General features: G+C 35.3%; 1 protein-coding gene across 3 annotated transcripts in view; it reads right to left on the bottom strand.

Moving 5' to 3' along the window:
* The window catches only part of camkvl (CaM kinase-like vesicle-associated, like), a 71,869-nt gene that overhangs the window by 10,448 nt on the left and 46,049 nt on the right, over positions 1 to 15,372 (bottom strand). For all 3 annotated transcript variants that reach the window (XM_038286346.1, XM_038286344.1, XM_038286345.1), the window contains exons 2-7: positions 8,354 to 8,460; positions 5,820 to 5,951; positions 3,722 to 3,796; positions 2,879 to 3,017; positions 1,772 to 1,892; positions 1,108 to 1,183 (exon numbers count right to left, since the gene is read on the bottom strand). In XM_038286346.1, coding sequence (XP_038142274.1) covers positions 1,108 to 1,183; positions 1,772 to 1,892; positions 2,879 to 3,017; positions 3,722 to 3,796; positions 5,820 to 5,951; positions 8,354 to 8,448 — 638 coding nt within the window. In that variant the 5' untranslated portion in view covers positions 8,449 to 8,460. The remainder of the gene's footprint in view (positions 1 to 1,107; positions 1,184 to 1,771; positions 1,893 to 2,878; positions 3,018 to 3,721; positions 3,797 to 5,819; positions 5,952 to 8,353; positions 8,461 to 15,372) is intronic.

The following is a 15,372-nucleotide window of genomic DNA, read 5'->3' as shown; positions in this document are numbered from 1 at the left end:
ATTCCTGACAGAGCAGATGAAACTATAGGCCACTTTGCTCACACGCCGTTTGTTATGACCGATCCTAAAATGGGATCTGCCTTCCCACCTGCACCGGACACTAAGGACTTTTTGTCTATGGGTGCATTTGCTAACTGTAATCCTGTTTATATCATGTGGTCTTTTTGAATGACTTTTCCTTCTGGAGTGGCCTTTCAAGCGATATTAATGTAGGACATTTTTGTTGTGTAAGAGAGTGTCATAATAATAATAATAGTTGAACTTTATTGATCTCACACTAGAGAAATGTAGCTCTGCATTTAACCCATTCCCTTGGGGAGCAGTGGGCAGCCATTGTGTGGCACCTGGGAGCAGTGTGGGGTTAAGGTTCTTGCTCAGAGAGCCAGAGTGGAGGATGTAGAATCCTACCGCGTAGTTTAAACTTCTCAGAGTACAAGCGCACTGCTCTAGGCCATCACTCCCCTGTAATAAAACTCTCTTTACACCTTCTGCCAGTATCTTGTTATTGTTCTGGGGTTGATACATTTTGCACCATCCCTAGAACACAGAGACTCTTCTCTAAACTGCAATAAGCTGGCTTTCCCCAACCTATTGCTCTCTGCACTGTTAAGAAATGTAATATCATTAATCAAACTAACATGCTCTAACCTTCAGGCATTTGTAATCCTATTTAAGAATTAATCAGATTTGTGAGGGGCTACAGGTCACTCCCTAATATGTCAGATAATTTCTTTTGATTTCCACTTACTGTCACACAAGACATTGTGTTTAGGTGTTGGCTGTATATATATCTAAACCTCTAACTAATTCAAATGTTATGAACTCGCCCATCAGAAGCTTAGAAAGCCTTCTTGAAAGCATCTTGGTTTCCCAAATTCATGAAATGCAGAGTAATCTTAGTGCATGGCACAATTTGAAGAAAATAAAAGGTTGATCTAAAGCATGAATGATTAATTTGAATTACAGTTGGGCAGAGAAAAAATCTGTATTTTTGTACAATATATATAAACATCAGGTTTCATTTGTATGTTGAGACAGATGTTATGCTAATGACAATCTCTGTAAACAATTTGGTAGTAAAGATTTCAATTAGAAATGCAGACTCACAGTATGTACATGATCACCCCCACTGCCCAGCAGTCCACAGCGCGACCGTACCGATGACGAGCAACCACTTCAGGAGCTGAAAGCAAAGAGGAGGAGATGCAGAATTGGTGTAAGAGGTAAATAGATTCCAAGGTTCTAATTTATCCTCCAGCTCATCATCAGATTCTCCAAAAGCACAAACAGCTTTTCTCCCAAGCCTGGCTCCCATTACTCACTTTTTCACATCCCTCTTCCCACCAGCACCTCTATTCTCTTTTCTTATTTACTGATTTCATTACTTGGCTTATCAATATGAATAACTGCTCTGGCCTTTAACTGCAGAGAAGCACAGCTTAGCACTTTTAGGTTGCCCTCAAATAAACATCAGCAAGATGAAGAGGAGTGAGACAGCACACAGAATCAAAAAGCAGATAAAAAGAGAAGCTAGAGGGGAGGAGGATGAGGAGGCCAAAGGTTGGACACTTTCAATCTCATTTATGTTTTTCTGGGTTTTCTGTTTCTGAGTAAGTGTTTATCCTTTATAGATTATTTTCTTTCAAAGCAGCAAAGAGAATTAAAGAAGGCAGAGGACAGCATCGACTTCTTGTATAAAGTATTGTACTTTCTCTAAAAAATACTGGAATACTGGAAGGAAACCAAGTACTTTAAAAACAGTATAACCTACCGAGGTATTCAGGTGTTCCGCATGGCTCTGTGATTGGTCCATTCTCAAATCTGGAGAGGTAAAAATCTCGCAGAACTACTTTATTGTGGTTGTTTTCTGTGTAGTACATCAAGTTTTCAAGCTGTACATAAATAAGGAGATGAGGGAAAATGTATCAAAAAGTTAAAAATTCATACCCGATGTGATAAATATTTCGTACATTTCCTGAAGCATAAAAATAAACATTATTCTCATACCCTTTGGTTAGGAGATGCATTTAAAAAATAATCACTTTGAGATGAAGTATACTCTTTTCAACACTTTTTTTTGGCAATGATTTTAGACGTTGATGCAAAATTCAGCAAAAAGCAGAAAAAAGGTTATCTTAACAAATGCAAGTGGCTGCAAGTTGCAGACCTATGGTCTTGGCAAACAGATAAGCTGAACTGAAACTACTAAACAGACAGTTACACATTTATATGATTAATGTTTAAGGACATGTTTGCTACCACTTAGGATGGCAGAAAATAATCATGCACATCATTTTGCATTTTATTTGCATTGCGATCTTGACAGAGGGGGATTAAATGACTTCTGATTTTATAGGTCAAACATGATTTAATAAAGATATCAAGCGAAATAGAATAGATTTAAACATGACATATCCTAATTTGAATATGTCAACATGATTTAATATGACTACAATCTGCAAGAGTCTAAACCTCTTGGACTAAAGAAATGTCCACTTTCTACCAGTAGATGGAGACAGAACATAGATTATTCTGCTGCTTTATCTTGATAGTTTTTTGTAAAGAATTACAGACATGCCTATAGGAGCCATAAAGATGTTTAGTTAATAACTGAGATGGCAAAGGAATTATTTAATATGTTTGTGTGGGAAGTGAGAATAAGGTCAGTCTGGACTGACCTTATCATGTTTTGTTTTTATCCCTACAAGCTAATCACAATTTCTATGTATTTGGCTACACAGAAGTAATCATACCCTCTAAGTTTCATTTTTAACTTTTTATTATTACTTTTTTATATTACAATAACAATTTTCAGCGTGTTCTATTAAAAAGAAACAAAAAACATGATAAATAGTGTTCAGAGAAAACATAACCGTACCTTTAGATTTCTGTGAACAATGTTGAGAGAGTGTAGGTACGCCACAGCCTCCAACACCTGTCTGATAACATTGGAAGCATCTCTCTCTGTGTAATTCCCTTGGTCCAAAATCCAGTCAAATACATCTCCCCCTGTGGCACTACAGAGAGTTACACACAAGAATATCCACCTCTTTACACACTGCCAAATATATTGGTAAACATACCTGCCGTGTTCAAACAGCGCAGATTAATCTTCGTATTACTGCTAAAGTGTTCCTGGCTGTCTGGAAAGTACTTTGCTTTATCTCGCCTCGAGCTATCACTGCTGAGCAATTAAAGTGAGGCTACTGCTTATTACTCTAAAGGACTTACATTATCTTTGGAGATAAATGATTGGGTTGATTATCACATATTGCTCTCAGCAGGACAACTATAGCCCAGACTGAAAAGGGAGCTCCTAAATAGCTCACAGAGACAAAGGGGGGTGAATCCACTCATTTAAACGTATCCCCCCCCCCCCCCCTGTTTTATTAGTGACGAAAGACCTTTCCCTCTATGGATAAATCTGTATTACTACATGGTTGTGTCTCCTATTAATCAATCCCAAGCTCCCCATGCAGACTCTCCTGTTGCAAACCAAAGCTTCAGGGCCACTGAGTAATGCTGAGTGTTTCGGAGAACAAACATCTCATCAAATCTAACACCTTCCTCTGCTGCACAGGGGAGCAAGAGCAATAAGAGTAATAAGAGGAAACATTCAACTCCAACCACTTCAATGATAAGTTTCTGCACGAAAACATGCAATTAAAACACCTAATATGGATGGCATGGACATTAAAAGTAAACGATAAGAAATACTCACAGTTCCTGGATTATGAAGTATTCTTTTCGAGTTTCAAATGTATCTATCAGCTGAAGGATGTTTGGGTGATTGACCCTGGAAAACCCCCAAAAAACAGTCAGAGGAATCGAGAAGCTGATACAAAATCTTAAACCATAACCAAATGCAGCAATGAAATGATCTAAGGAGCAATAAACCGGATTTATGTCAACATTAAAACTATAAATAGACCTCATCTAGACACGAGCCAGTAATATTTTCTTTCATAGCTGTAACTGAAAATTATATACTTCCTAAAAGTTTAGAACAACTGCCTGGTCTAAAAATGCTACAAGTTTAGTTTTAAAATAGGTAATTCAAGATTTACAAAACTAGGAAAATTCCAGAAAACCAGCTGAAACAAAAAAAAACAACTTTATTAATATGTATTAATATATTACTTTATAATAAAATATAATTGCATACCCTTTCTGTGTCTGTGTAATTTTCCTGAAAAAGACTATTTCTATACCAACATAATATCTTACAGAATAATAATAATAATAATAAATCTAACCTATAATATAGTGTCATTAAACGATCAGACTTTACAGGATATGCACTGAGAGCAAGCTGTTTTCTGGATATTTTTTTTTAAAGAAAAAGTTAAGCTTCATCCAATTGAAAATATCATTTGTAGATTAAGAATGTCAATTTCTATGCAATGTACTTCATACAACTCAATTGGGACCTAGTTGGATGAAGCACTGATATAATGCCAGCAAGACAGATAAGGGATGGAGGCATTAAGCAATACTGATGCTTTCACAATAATCAAAACCCCGATAGTCCATGTTCAAAGACCCTGAACTTATTATATGCAGCAATGTAGGGGTCAAGAGAAAATTATTCTGTCATGTTCTTTTTTGTTGCCTGCAATAAATCTTTTTTAAAACAATATTGTATTTACACTTATAATAATCATACAAAAAGCAATTATAGACCCCTCCCAGAAACAAAAATAAAGCTTAAACAATGCAGACATCAATGAATAACTTTGTTATTTTACAGACGGATTTTTAAGTAGATAACTGAAGTGTTGAGCATTGAAATTCTTAACTGTAAATGTATCTGTAATTGCACTTTTAATGCTGAATTCACCCCAGATGTGAACAAATCATTTGATCACACAAAGAAAAAAAAAGACATTAAGTATGATATGTGTAAATCTGGGTTTATAAAGGAGATAAATACAATACTGAAATCTACAGAATAAGAAAGAAAACATTTTAACCAATTGTTTGTGTGGTTTAATTGAACTGGTCAGTGTCCTAAGATAACATTTGAACTGACGCTATATACAAATTAGCTTAAACATTTAATCGAATTGAAAAATTTAATTGATGTTAATTTTAAAGTGGGGGTACTATTGATTTCTAAATTTTAGTAGATTTCTGCATAATTTTACTTTAATGCAAAATACATAATTGATGGGCTACTTTGAGGGGTTTTTTTGTGTGCCGATTACTTAAGTAATTAACAAATATTATATCAGTAACCACATTAACTTTACTGAGATACTTTAAACGTTCCAACAAAATGGCTGCTCCAAATGTCAAAGGCCGTCCACAACCTCACTCCCTCATATCTCAATGCCCTTCTCCACACTCCTAGTCAAAGTCACTCACTCCGATCTTCATCATCCATCATCCTCACAGTTCCTCCACCTCTCGTGTTCATGTGGAACATTGAGCTGTTTCACATGACCTATCCCCCCCGTCTACATCATTCACTTACTGGGTTTAAATCTTTTTTTATCTGTGCTTCTTTTTTATACAATTTCTTTCTGCTATATTAACTTTCATTCAAATTTTTATTTTTTTATTTTTCTGTAACCTCCTACTTTAATGCACATTTTATTTATTTTTTTTGCCCCTTAGATGTTTTGCTTTAGTGTGGTATCCCTGAGTGTCTAAAAAGGTAACTACAAATAAAGTGTTTTATTATAATTTAAAGAATCTTCCCTGCTGTTACCTTAATTCAGGCTTTATCATGGTTACTGTTTAATTAAGACAACTAATAAATCAATCTTCTCAATAACACAGACACTTCTACATTTATAAGTTAGCTGATTACATACAATTTCAAGATCATGATCTCATTCTTGGCGGCCTTGCGGACTTTTCTTCCATCCTTTTTGAAAAATTTCTTGCAGACAAACACCTTTTCTGTTTGTCTGTCCTTTGCCAGGCACAGCTCACAAAACTCCTTCCTACACAGGGAGAGAAAAATAGACAAACAGACAGAGAGGAGGGAAAGATAAATATAATGTCAAAGTTAGGCCAAAATGAAATATCTATTGATTAGATTTTTTCTTTTTTTTGGAATCCCATTTAACAACAGGTGTCCGGGATATAAAATATATTAGAATTAATTAGATATATAAAGAACACTGGCTGTGTTGTGAAATACACTAAAGTAATTTAGTTGAGCAGTGAGCCGCTGGCTTAAGTAAAAAAAAAAAAAAATGATTTGCAAATGATCTATTGCCACCATCATCAGGAATTCATTATGTTTTTATCATTTGAGGGTTTCTAGGGCTCTATGCAGATTACATTTAAAAAGCAATAAGATTAAAACTATTCAAGTTAAATAAAAATATTTCTCATATTAGGTCGTGCTCTGTGATTCTATTTGCTAATCTCCCCTTCATTTAACAGTGTTTTTGAAAAAATAAATGAACAAAAGAAGCTATATACTGTTGTATATTAAATTTTTTTCTCAGGGCACTTTTATAATCTCCTAATATAACTGATTTTATTGCAGAAATGCACATGTAGGACAAATGTGTGTGCTTATTGGTGAATGTTTGTTCTTTTCAGTCTGCTTCCTATCTGTGGATGTGTTATGGTGTTTGTGTACATGTGTGTCATGCAAAATCTGAGCAGACATTTTTTGAGGCCAGATGCTAATGCTGCCATATGGCCTCTTCCACCAATTGGCATTGGGGCATATGGTTAGAGTGTGCATATCTGTGGAGTGCACTGAAGAAGAAAATGAAAGGTTCTTGGCCAGCAGGGTCATGTTTTGCAGGCCAGGGGATGGAAATCATGAAAATGTGACACCAAATACTATGAATTTAGCCTGTGAGACGTATCCATCAAAGTTCAAGCTTTATTGACATGAATCTATAGTTTTATTTGTTTAGATTAAACTCCAATAAATCATACACTAGAAAACAAAAATCTTAAGAAGTGGTGACTATTTCTTGCATGGGCGATTCCCTCCATCTGCCGACCTCCAACCAATCAGAATAAAAGAAAGTGATATCAGATTCTAATGCAGGAAAATACAGGCAGTTCAGCCCAAATCACACAATCATTTTCTCAGCAGCTTAACATGGATAATGCCAATACAACACCTCTTCAGAATGCAGCTGTCAGAAAACATTTTCAGTGTGGCACTGTTGGACTCTCCCTTCTTTTAATTCTGCCCTCAGCAATGAATATTTTGGTTTTATTTTTTTAGCAGGATACATTGAAAGTATTGCCTTACCCGTTGTTGACAAATGAGATATTGGAGTTTTTCCATTAATGTTAAATAAATTCTCAGAATATTGTGAGGCCAAAATCCATAAAAGCTCAGCTTCTAGCTTATTGAAGCCATATAAAACAACCCAAACCCTTTATTAGCAGATTTATTTTAATCTACAGGACATATTTATTATGCTTTGTCACAGTTTTCTAAGGTACACCGTTAGCTTAAACATTTAATCGAATTGATTAATTTAATTGATGTTAATTTGAAAGTGGGGGTACTATTGATTTCTAAATTTTAATAGATTTCTGTATCATTTTACTTTAATGCAAAATACATAATTGATGGCCTACTTTGAGGGTTTTTTTGTGTGCCGATTACTTAAGTAATTAACAAACATTATATCAGTAACCACATTAACTTTACTGAGATACTGTAAACGTTCCAACAAAATGGCTGCTCCAAATGTCAAAGGCTATTATGCTTTGTCACAGTTTTCTAAGGTACACCGTTTATTGTTTATAATTTGATCCACTTTGCTGAAATTAAGGTGTGTGTAACAGTTCTGGCAAAAGAACCTTCATAATCAGATGGGTTCACTGGAATACTTTCAGGAACGTACCATCTTTGATTACATTGCAAAGTGGCAGACTATCAAAAAATCCCAAAATTCACTATTATACTTTTATTATTATATTTATACATTACATTATTTTATATTTTTGGCAGAACTCAGAACAAAAAGATAAGACCAATACAACTAGCATTCTCAACTAACAAAAACATTGGGTAAAAAACAAGGGTGTTTTGTCGCTTATAAAGCAAAAGCATCATAAATATGTTATTATCTAAATATTAAAAAAAAATCCCAAAAGGTGCCAATAAAAAAAGGATTTTATATATATATTAAGTTTAAGGTTGCTTCAAATGAGCAGCTATGATGACACAGTAGCCGTCTGATGAGCTATCAAAGAGCAGCCTGTCTGAGGATTTATTTGCTATACTACACTTTGCTACAAGTATAGAAACTGACAGATAAACAGAATTTTAGTTTGTCCTAACAATTTAATTTGAATGGATTTGTAAATAGAGAAGGTGAAAGACAGAAATATAACTATAAAACTTAAAAGTACTTACGCTCGAAGAACTTGTCCAAAGTCGTATTTATCTGTGACATCAGATATGCTGTCGTAAGTCCGCCCATCTCTCAGGGCAAGGCATCCAAATGGCATCACAGCATTCACCTAGCAAACAAAGAAATGCTTTATTAATATTAATTTAGTTTTTGTAGATGTTTTAGTATAAATACTAATTAATTAAACTTAATCCTAATCTCTAAAACAAAGCCTACACTGGTGAAAGACACCAGGCAAGTGCACTTACTATGAGTTTTGGAAATGTTTTTCAGTGACACAACCAAGTCACTTTAGGGTTAGGATCTTGATGGATTAAAAGATCTTTAAGATACAATGGGACCTAGCAATTGATGTTATTGAAGGTTTTATAAGTCAGATGAATAATTCTGGTTTATGGGCTTCTTCATGTAATGCCAACTTTACTACCACTGTCCTGGCTCTTGTGGGAATGTGTTTATGTAATCTTCTGACAAAACAAGGTCTTTTCAATATAATGCTCAATTCCCCTGCTGTCATTACGCTCCATCAGCTGCAAGCATAATGACACACATGTTCACACAAGCATGCACCTTTCTGCTTTCCCTTGTCCTGTGCACATGTGCCATATCCGAGTGACCTTTGCACTTGCTTGGACACTCACTTTCCCTTGCACATACACAAACACACCCACAATGTATCCTGGCACCCTGGATCAGGGGTACAGATTAGAGATTAGGGCCAGTGGTTGGATTACATAGTACTCTTTCAGCCCCTCCTCCACCAAAGTCCAAAAGCGCCTCTGGCCTGATCATCTGCAACGATGGTCTTTCATAAACAGAGCCAGAATTTTTCAAGAATGCTGTTTATATTCAGAATTTTACATTTGTTTCGTGTTTTCACTCTTTTGATTCCCACTTTATCTGCATATCGTCATTCTAGATTGTTTGATTTTCTTAGTTTCTGTTTGTTTTTTTCCCCCTTTATCAAAAACCTACTATATATGTACATTATTACATGTTAATAATCTGCATACTAATTATTGTTAAATGCCTCATAGGCAGGAAATAAACTGTACATATCTAAAATAGAACTAAAAGAAAACATTTAACAGTACTGGGTGAAGTCAGGTATTTAGAGCAGATGGACCATTGGGAAAGATGGCTGAACCTTCCAAAAAAAACGGTTTCCTACAGTAGCTTGAGTTTATAAAAGATGTGGGTGAGGACTGCCTGAGGACTGTGTTGAGATGGTATATCGATTGCTGATTCACTGTCTTGATCCCTGTTGCTTTACCTGGGTGTTTAGGACCTCCTGCTTTGTTCTGAATACTTCATATTTATATATACTGCTATTACAGAGAGGATATGCATCATGACAAGTAGGAGTTACAGTAAGAGATTGAAACATTTTGTTTGAGTGTTGCAGCAAGTTTTAAATCATTTAACACTGATGTAAACTGTAGATTTTAGTGACAAACCAAGGTACAAGTATTGATGTTAATTTTTTGTCGGATTAGACCAAATGCAAAATGGCTGTTTGCATTTCTGTTTGTTAGTTGTTGTTTTTTTTATTTTTTTTTATTTTTTATCTTTGATGCTCTTGTTGATCGTTAAAGTCTAATGTGAAAAACCTACCAGACGATGCATAGAATCAGCAGACATTAGTGGTGCAGAGAGGCAGGCACATGCAGAGGGGGGGGCTAAGGGGGCTTGAGCACCTGCCCCTTTTGCTCCATGATCCCAATGTGCCCTTTTGGTCCCTTTTTTTTTTATTTTTATTTTTTTTTTTATTTGACACATGTACTGAAATTATTATTATTATCTTTTTTTTGGGGCAAGAAAAACAATACAATAAGCCCTCTGGTCACATTGTTACCTTTGACCTTTTGCCGGTGACGACGCACTTGCCTCTCCCACAGTCAGATAAGGTGGCTAACTGCGGAGCTAAAGGTAGCGAATATTCCACATTACACTGTGGCCGCTGCTCATTTGGCCCTAAGCAAGATCAACCATGATCGGACGGATGGCTATGTCTTCAGTCTGCACCGCCTCTCCAATGTCAACCTGAATAGAGATGTAAGTGAAACCAAATGAGCCCCATGGATGATGCAGTATTGTTTGATCTAAAACACTGTTTACTCTGTGCTTTTAGTCTTTTACATTGAAAATTATGTTTTTTAATTCACAAAAAACTGTTCTGTAATGATTACAGAACAGTTTTTTTTGTGAATTAAAAAACATAATTTTTGGTGAAAATACTGGAGTAGGCTTGCTACTTGTCAGACAATGGAAAACTTTGAACGTTGTATAATTTCTCTACTTTTGCAAAGAATAGCGGTTTAAACGGAGGAAAGTATAGGACGCGGCGCGCCTTTCTCTGAAGAACTACTGAGCGGGAGGAGACAGCCAGGTGAGGAAAAGCTGTTCTTATCTATCGATTCAGTATTTTTATCATACAGACATTAGGCTGTTGTTCTTGTGCTATGAGCTAGCTGCTAGCTAATGACTTTGCTAGCAAAGCAAGATAACTAAAAAGCTTCCCTGTGTCGTTAATGATAGTAGGACATTCTTCAGTATTACTTATGCAATAGGGGCACATCGCCCGTCAAAAACCTATCATCTCCATAATGGATATATGTCTGATTTTCTAATTTCCTTTGCTGCATGATGTACATTTCATTTATTCTAGCGTTAGGTAAATGTATCTTGAAGGAGAACTCATCCAGAACTACCATGATAGATATATGATAGATATAATGTATGAAGCTGGTGAAAACAAAACTGCGCAGCTGCTGCAAGGAGGATCGGTTGTCAGACCTTCTTTTGTTGGCAATCGAGAAGGATGTGCCAATCATTCACAGTGAGGTTAACATTTTTAAAGACATGGCTAACAGAAAACTGCTGCTGTGAACAAAAGAGAACAAAAATAGCAAAAATACTTAAAAGTTGGAATTTTGTTTTTAAACAGTTAAATCACCATGACGGAAAATAAGTTTTTGGATCATAATCTTGGGTTTAGTTTGCGGGAAAAAGAAAGGCAAGAGACTGAAATAAATAAGACATTGACCTTCACTCAACACAGAAAAGATGAGACAATGAGGAAAAAAAGAAAAGAGAAACTGACAAGAAAAAACAAAGAGGAAAGATTGAAGAAAATGTAAATAGGTACTTACAAAATACACTAAGACACAAACAGAGTAGGCTTTTCTCATGGTGACATGCATTAATAAAATGTTTGTTTTGTTCTTTTTTTCTGCAGTTCCACGTTAAAGTTTGATGCAGCAGCTCTGCTTTTCTGAATGGACCGTCTCCATCTCCACTGTCAGTACAGCAAACCAGGCAGACATTTTTTTTATAGATTACAGTACACTAAAAGGTTGCATTGTGCCCTTGTATGCATTTTTAACAGTTTAATTCTGTAAAGACAAAATATGTCTGGTGGTCCAGCTCTGATTTACATCTTTGGCTAAATTGCAGGTTTGAATATTGTAATACTTTCCTATAACAAAATAGACCTGCAGAAAGAAATTACTAATAAAATATTTTTACATATGCATAGTTCTATGTTCTTTGTAGATATTTCCCTTAGCTTTGATTGTATGTCTCACAATTTTGTAATTTATCATTGTTCATTAAACTCTGAAAGCTATGTGACTTTGTTAATATTGTGTCCTAAAATGCGATAAGATGTGCCCTTTTTTTTTTTTGAGCACCTGCCCCTTTAGTGGTCTCTGCACGGCCCTGCAGAGAGGAGCTTAGCCAGGAGCTTAGTATCTGTTGACAAGACTGGCACACAATCAGGCTGCCACAGGCATTGGTTTCCATGTTTGAAAAAAAGTTTGCCACAGAATGTGAGAATTCATGTGGTTCCAAGGTTCCAGTAAAGGATTTAGAAAAAAAAAAATGTTTTAAATTGGAATTACAACATCTTTTGTTAATAAAAGATTATCATAGATAATTCAAAACCTGCTTTCAACAGTGGGCCTTGCAAAACAACAGTTTTTTTTCCTGGCTTTTATTTTCTTTGCAAATATAGTCAAGGTTTTACAAGGTGCAAAAAAAAAAATGTTAAAGAATCTCGTAATTTCAGGTATTAATACATTTTTATTTTGCTCCGAATTTCTTTCTGAAGCAGAAAACAGTAAAAAAAAATCTCAAGACTTTATAAAAAAATAAATACACCCAATCCAATTCAGGGAAAGGTAATTGTTTCCCTAAAGTCCCAGTCAAGTCTTAAGTCATTGATGGATAACTCCTATAGAGATGATGTGAAGAATGTTGGTTTTGCAACTTTGTAAATAAGCTCATTATCCTTTTGCAAAATGTGGCTTTAATTCTTTAATCTTATCTATGACACTAAATATAGTGGTGCCAGGACATGAGGTTGAATAGAACAAACTGTGATCAGCTTCTTTCTTGGGGATGAGATGAACATTTGTTTCCATTTATGATCAGATATACTGGTATGTCTCAATTTACCTCATCTTTCTGCTGCATAAAGTTTCATTTCGGGATTCACCTGAGTCTGACACTTCACTGAGATTGCAAAGAATTACAGAGATGTTGCAAAGAAATTCAGAATTTCTCTCAATGAAGTCCTAGATTATACATTAAAAATTATAGTATAGTAATAGAAAAATAGTTGCGTTTATATGCAGCATTGGTATATTTGCAACAAGGACTCAGAATACTCCACAAGAAGATACACGAATACTGTATTTTTCCTGGGTTTTGTCTGCCAGAGCTGGTTTAAGCATTTAAACTTCACCTCCTGCTTTTTTTTTTTTAAACATTCTTTCTTATAATTTCAATCTTAGATTAAAGCCAAACTAAACATCCTCTTTATGTAGTAAAAATTGGGCTGCAGGGTGAACATTTTTAGACTGGCCATTTCTTTAAAACTGTTTAAATTGTCCATGCCATACTAAGCCATTACATATTTGTTTACAAAAAGCTAAAAAAACAAAACAAAGGCTGAAACAATAGCCACGGCTGTGCATAGCAGCAGACTAGAACTAATTCCTTCAGGTATTAGAATTTTTCTCGCTTGTATTCTCTCTACATTACAGCAGCAATGAAACATTGCAAAGAAAGTAAAGGATTCCCTGATAGTAAAAAAAAAAAAAAAAAAAAAAAAAAAACTATCAAAATGGATTTGCAAATTGAAGGAAACTCTTACAGGAAGATGTCTGGCAGACCCATAGCCTGATCTGAATCTGAAGGCAAGTTGTTGAGAGTTAACAACTTGGCAGATAGGCAGCTTACAACAGCTTTAATCACAGTGTCATAGTGGTCACAGCAAGCAAGCACTTCTCAGTTTCCACTGTGAAGAGGAGAGACTTTAAGCTGCAGGTTTTTGAAAGAAGGAGTTAAAGAAATAAATTCAGTGCTAAAATGCAAGATTAAGATAAAGAGGCCTGTCTGGGCCAAGAGGAAAGTATTATGAACTGCCAAACACTAGGTTGGAAGTGTGATGGTTTGGGGCTTGTAGAAAGTGATAGGCATCCTTAACCAAAATGGCTACCATAGTTCTGAAGCACCATGTTTCAACCCCCTGCATTGGTTGGTCACTGCTTCATTTTACACCAAGATAATAACCCAAAACATAAGTCCGACATAAGTCGGAATTTTATGGGAAATTCCAAATCAAAGTTGGAAAGAACTTCCTGAATAATATTTGATTTATATTGTATAACGTATGCCTCAAGTGAGTCAAGCCATCATATATACCAAAGGTTGCTACTTTATAGTTTAGGGTACACTGTAACCTATTGATTCCATGTTTTTTTAAGTCTTAAAAAAAGACAAGTAGAGTTTAGAGGAAAGGATTAAAAATAATGAAGGATGAGGTAGGGAAAGCCAAAGACTGGAAGAAATGTGAAATGCTTTTGGGTGAAAAGGTGTTCGGATAAAACTGTTCACAAATGAACAAAGTGTCAAAGAAAAAAAAACCCTGCAGAGACAGATTGAGAGTACCTGTCAACCTCACAGTTCCATGGTTGTGAGAGTTTCTGCAACGGTAAGCTTGCATATACACATGTTAGTTGCATGTGAGCATGCGCTAACAAGCTGGAAGTGATAATGGAATGTATGACACATTCTGTGGTTCATGATGCTATGAAAGGCTGTCCCAAAAGTTGGAAAGCACATAAAGGTACCACACTAATCCTGAACAAGCGGCAGTCACTTTAAAAGGACTGAAAGCCATGTTTCCCGTGTGCAGCCATAATCGGGTTAACACTCATGCGATTAGTCATGTGAGAAAATTATTAGAAATAGTAATATAGCTTGTTTTAGCTCATCGATGCAAATATTTCATAACTGAACTCCTTTTCTTGATAAACAATGTTCTCTTAGTTATAACAAAACAGTCTTTTGAAACGTGCATCATAAGGTGCAAAATAGACAAATATTTTAGCCTTTTTTTTAAACAGAGAAACAAAATTAGATGTAGACTTGCAGGTATCTCTCTAAATCCCATTTCCATATGAAGTAGTGATGAGAAAACAGTAGATGCAAGGCCTTTTTGTTCTGCATTGCAACTTATATAATGCTGCAATAGTTTTTTTACCCCTTGCACATTAAAACGTGGTTTGCACTCAGTAATTATGCTGATAAATTGTATGACTTACCATAATCTATTTCATTATCATTAATTTTACTCTTAATATATTTGTCTATCGCTTTTTCACATCAAACCAGTTATTTGTTAAAATTGCTTTCCCTCCACCAGCGTCATCACCAACTCTTTATTAAATTTGGCCATAATATTAAACTGTAGTATCAACAACATTTTTATACAACATACCGTAAGTAATTTACGGTAGGCCCTTGGGGAACCCTATATTTAATTTTCTGTTAACATGAAGTAACATCCCTCTAGATTAACATATTGCTACCTGTCTGTTAAAGGAATAATTGCAAAATCAGAACAACAATGTTTTCCATAATAATTTTCGCTAATAGATAAAAAAATCATATTAACATTTCCAACCCAGGTCTGCATGATGTGGCGGGTTTCAACATGATTTCCTTACAGTAA

The sequence above is a fragment of the Cyprinodon tularosa genome, unplaced genomic scaffold, assembly GCF_016077235.1.
Source record: "Cyprinodon tularosa strain WSP-4 unplaced genomic scaffold, ASM1607723v1 ctg223, whole genome shotgun sequence".
NCBI lineage: Eukaryota > Metazoa > Chordata > Actinopteri > Cyprinodontiformes > Cyprinodontidae > Cyprinodon > Cyprinodon tularosa.
Note: the sequence above shows the minus strand (reverse complement) of the source record. Positions and strands in the feature narration are given on the sequence as shown.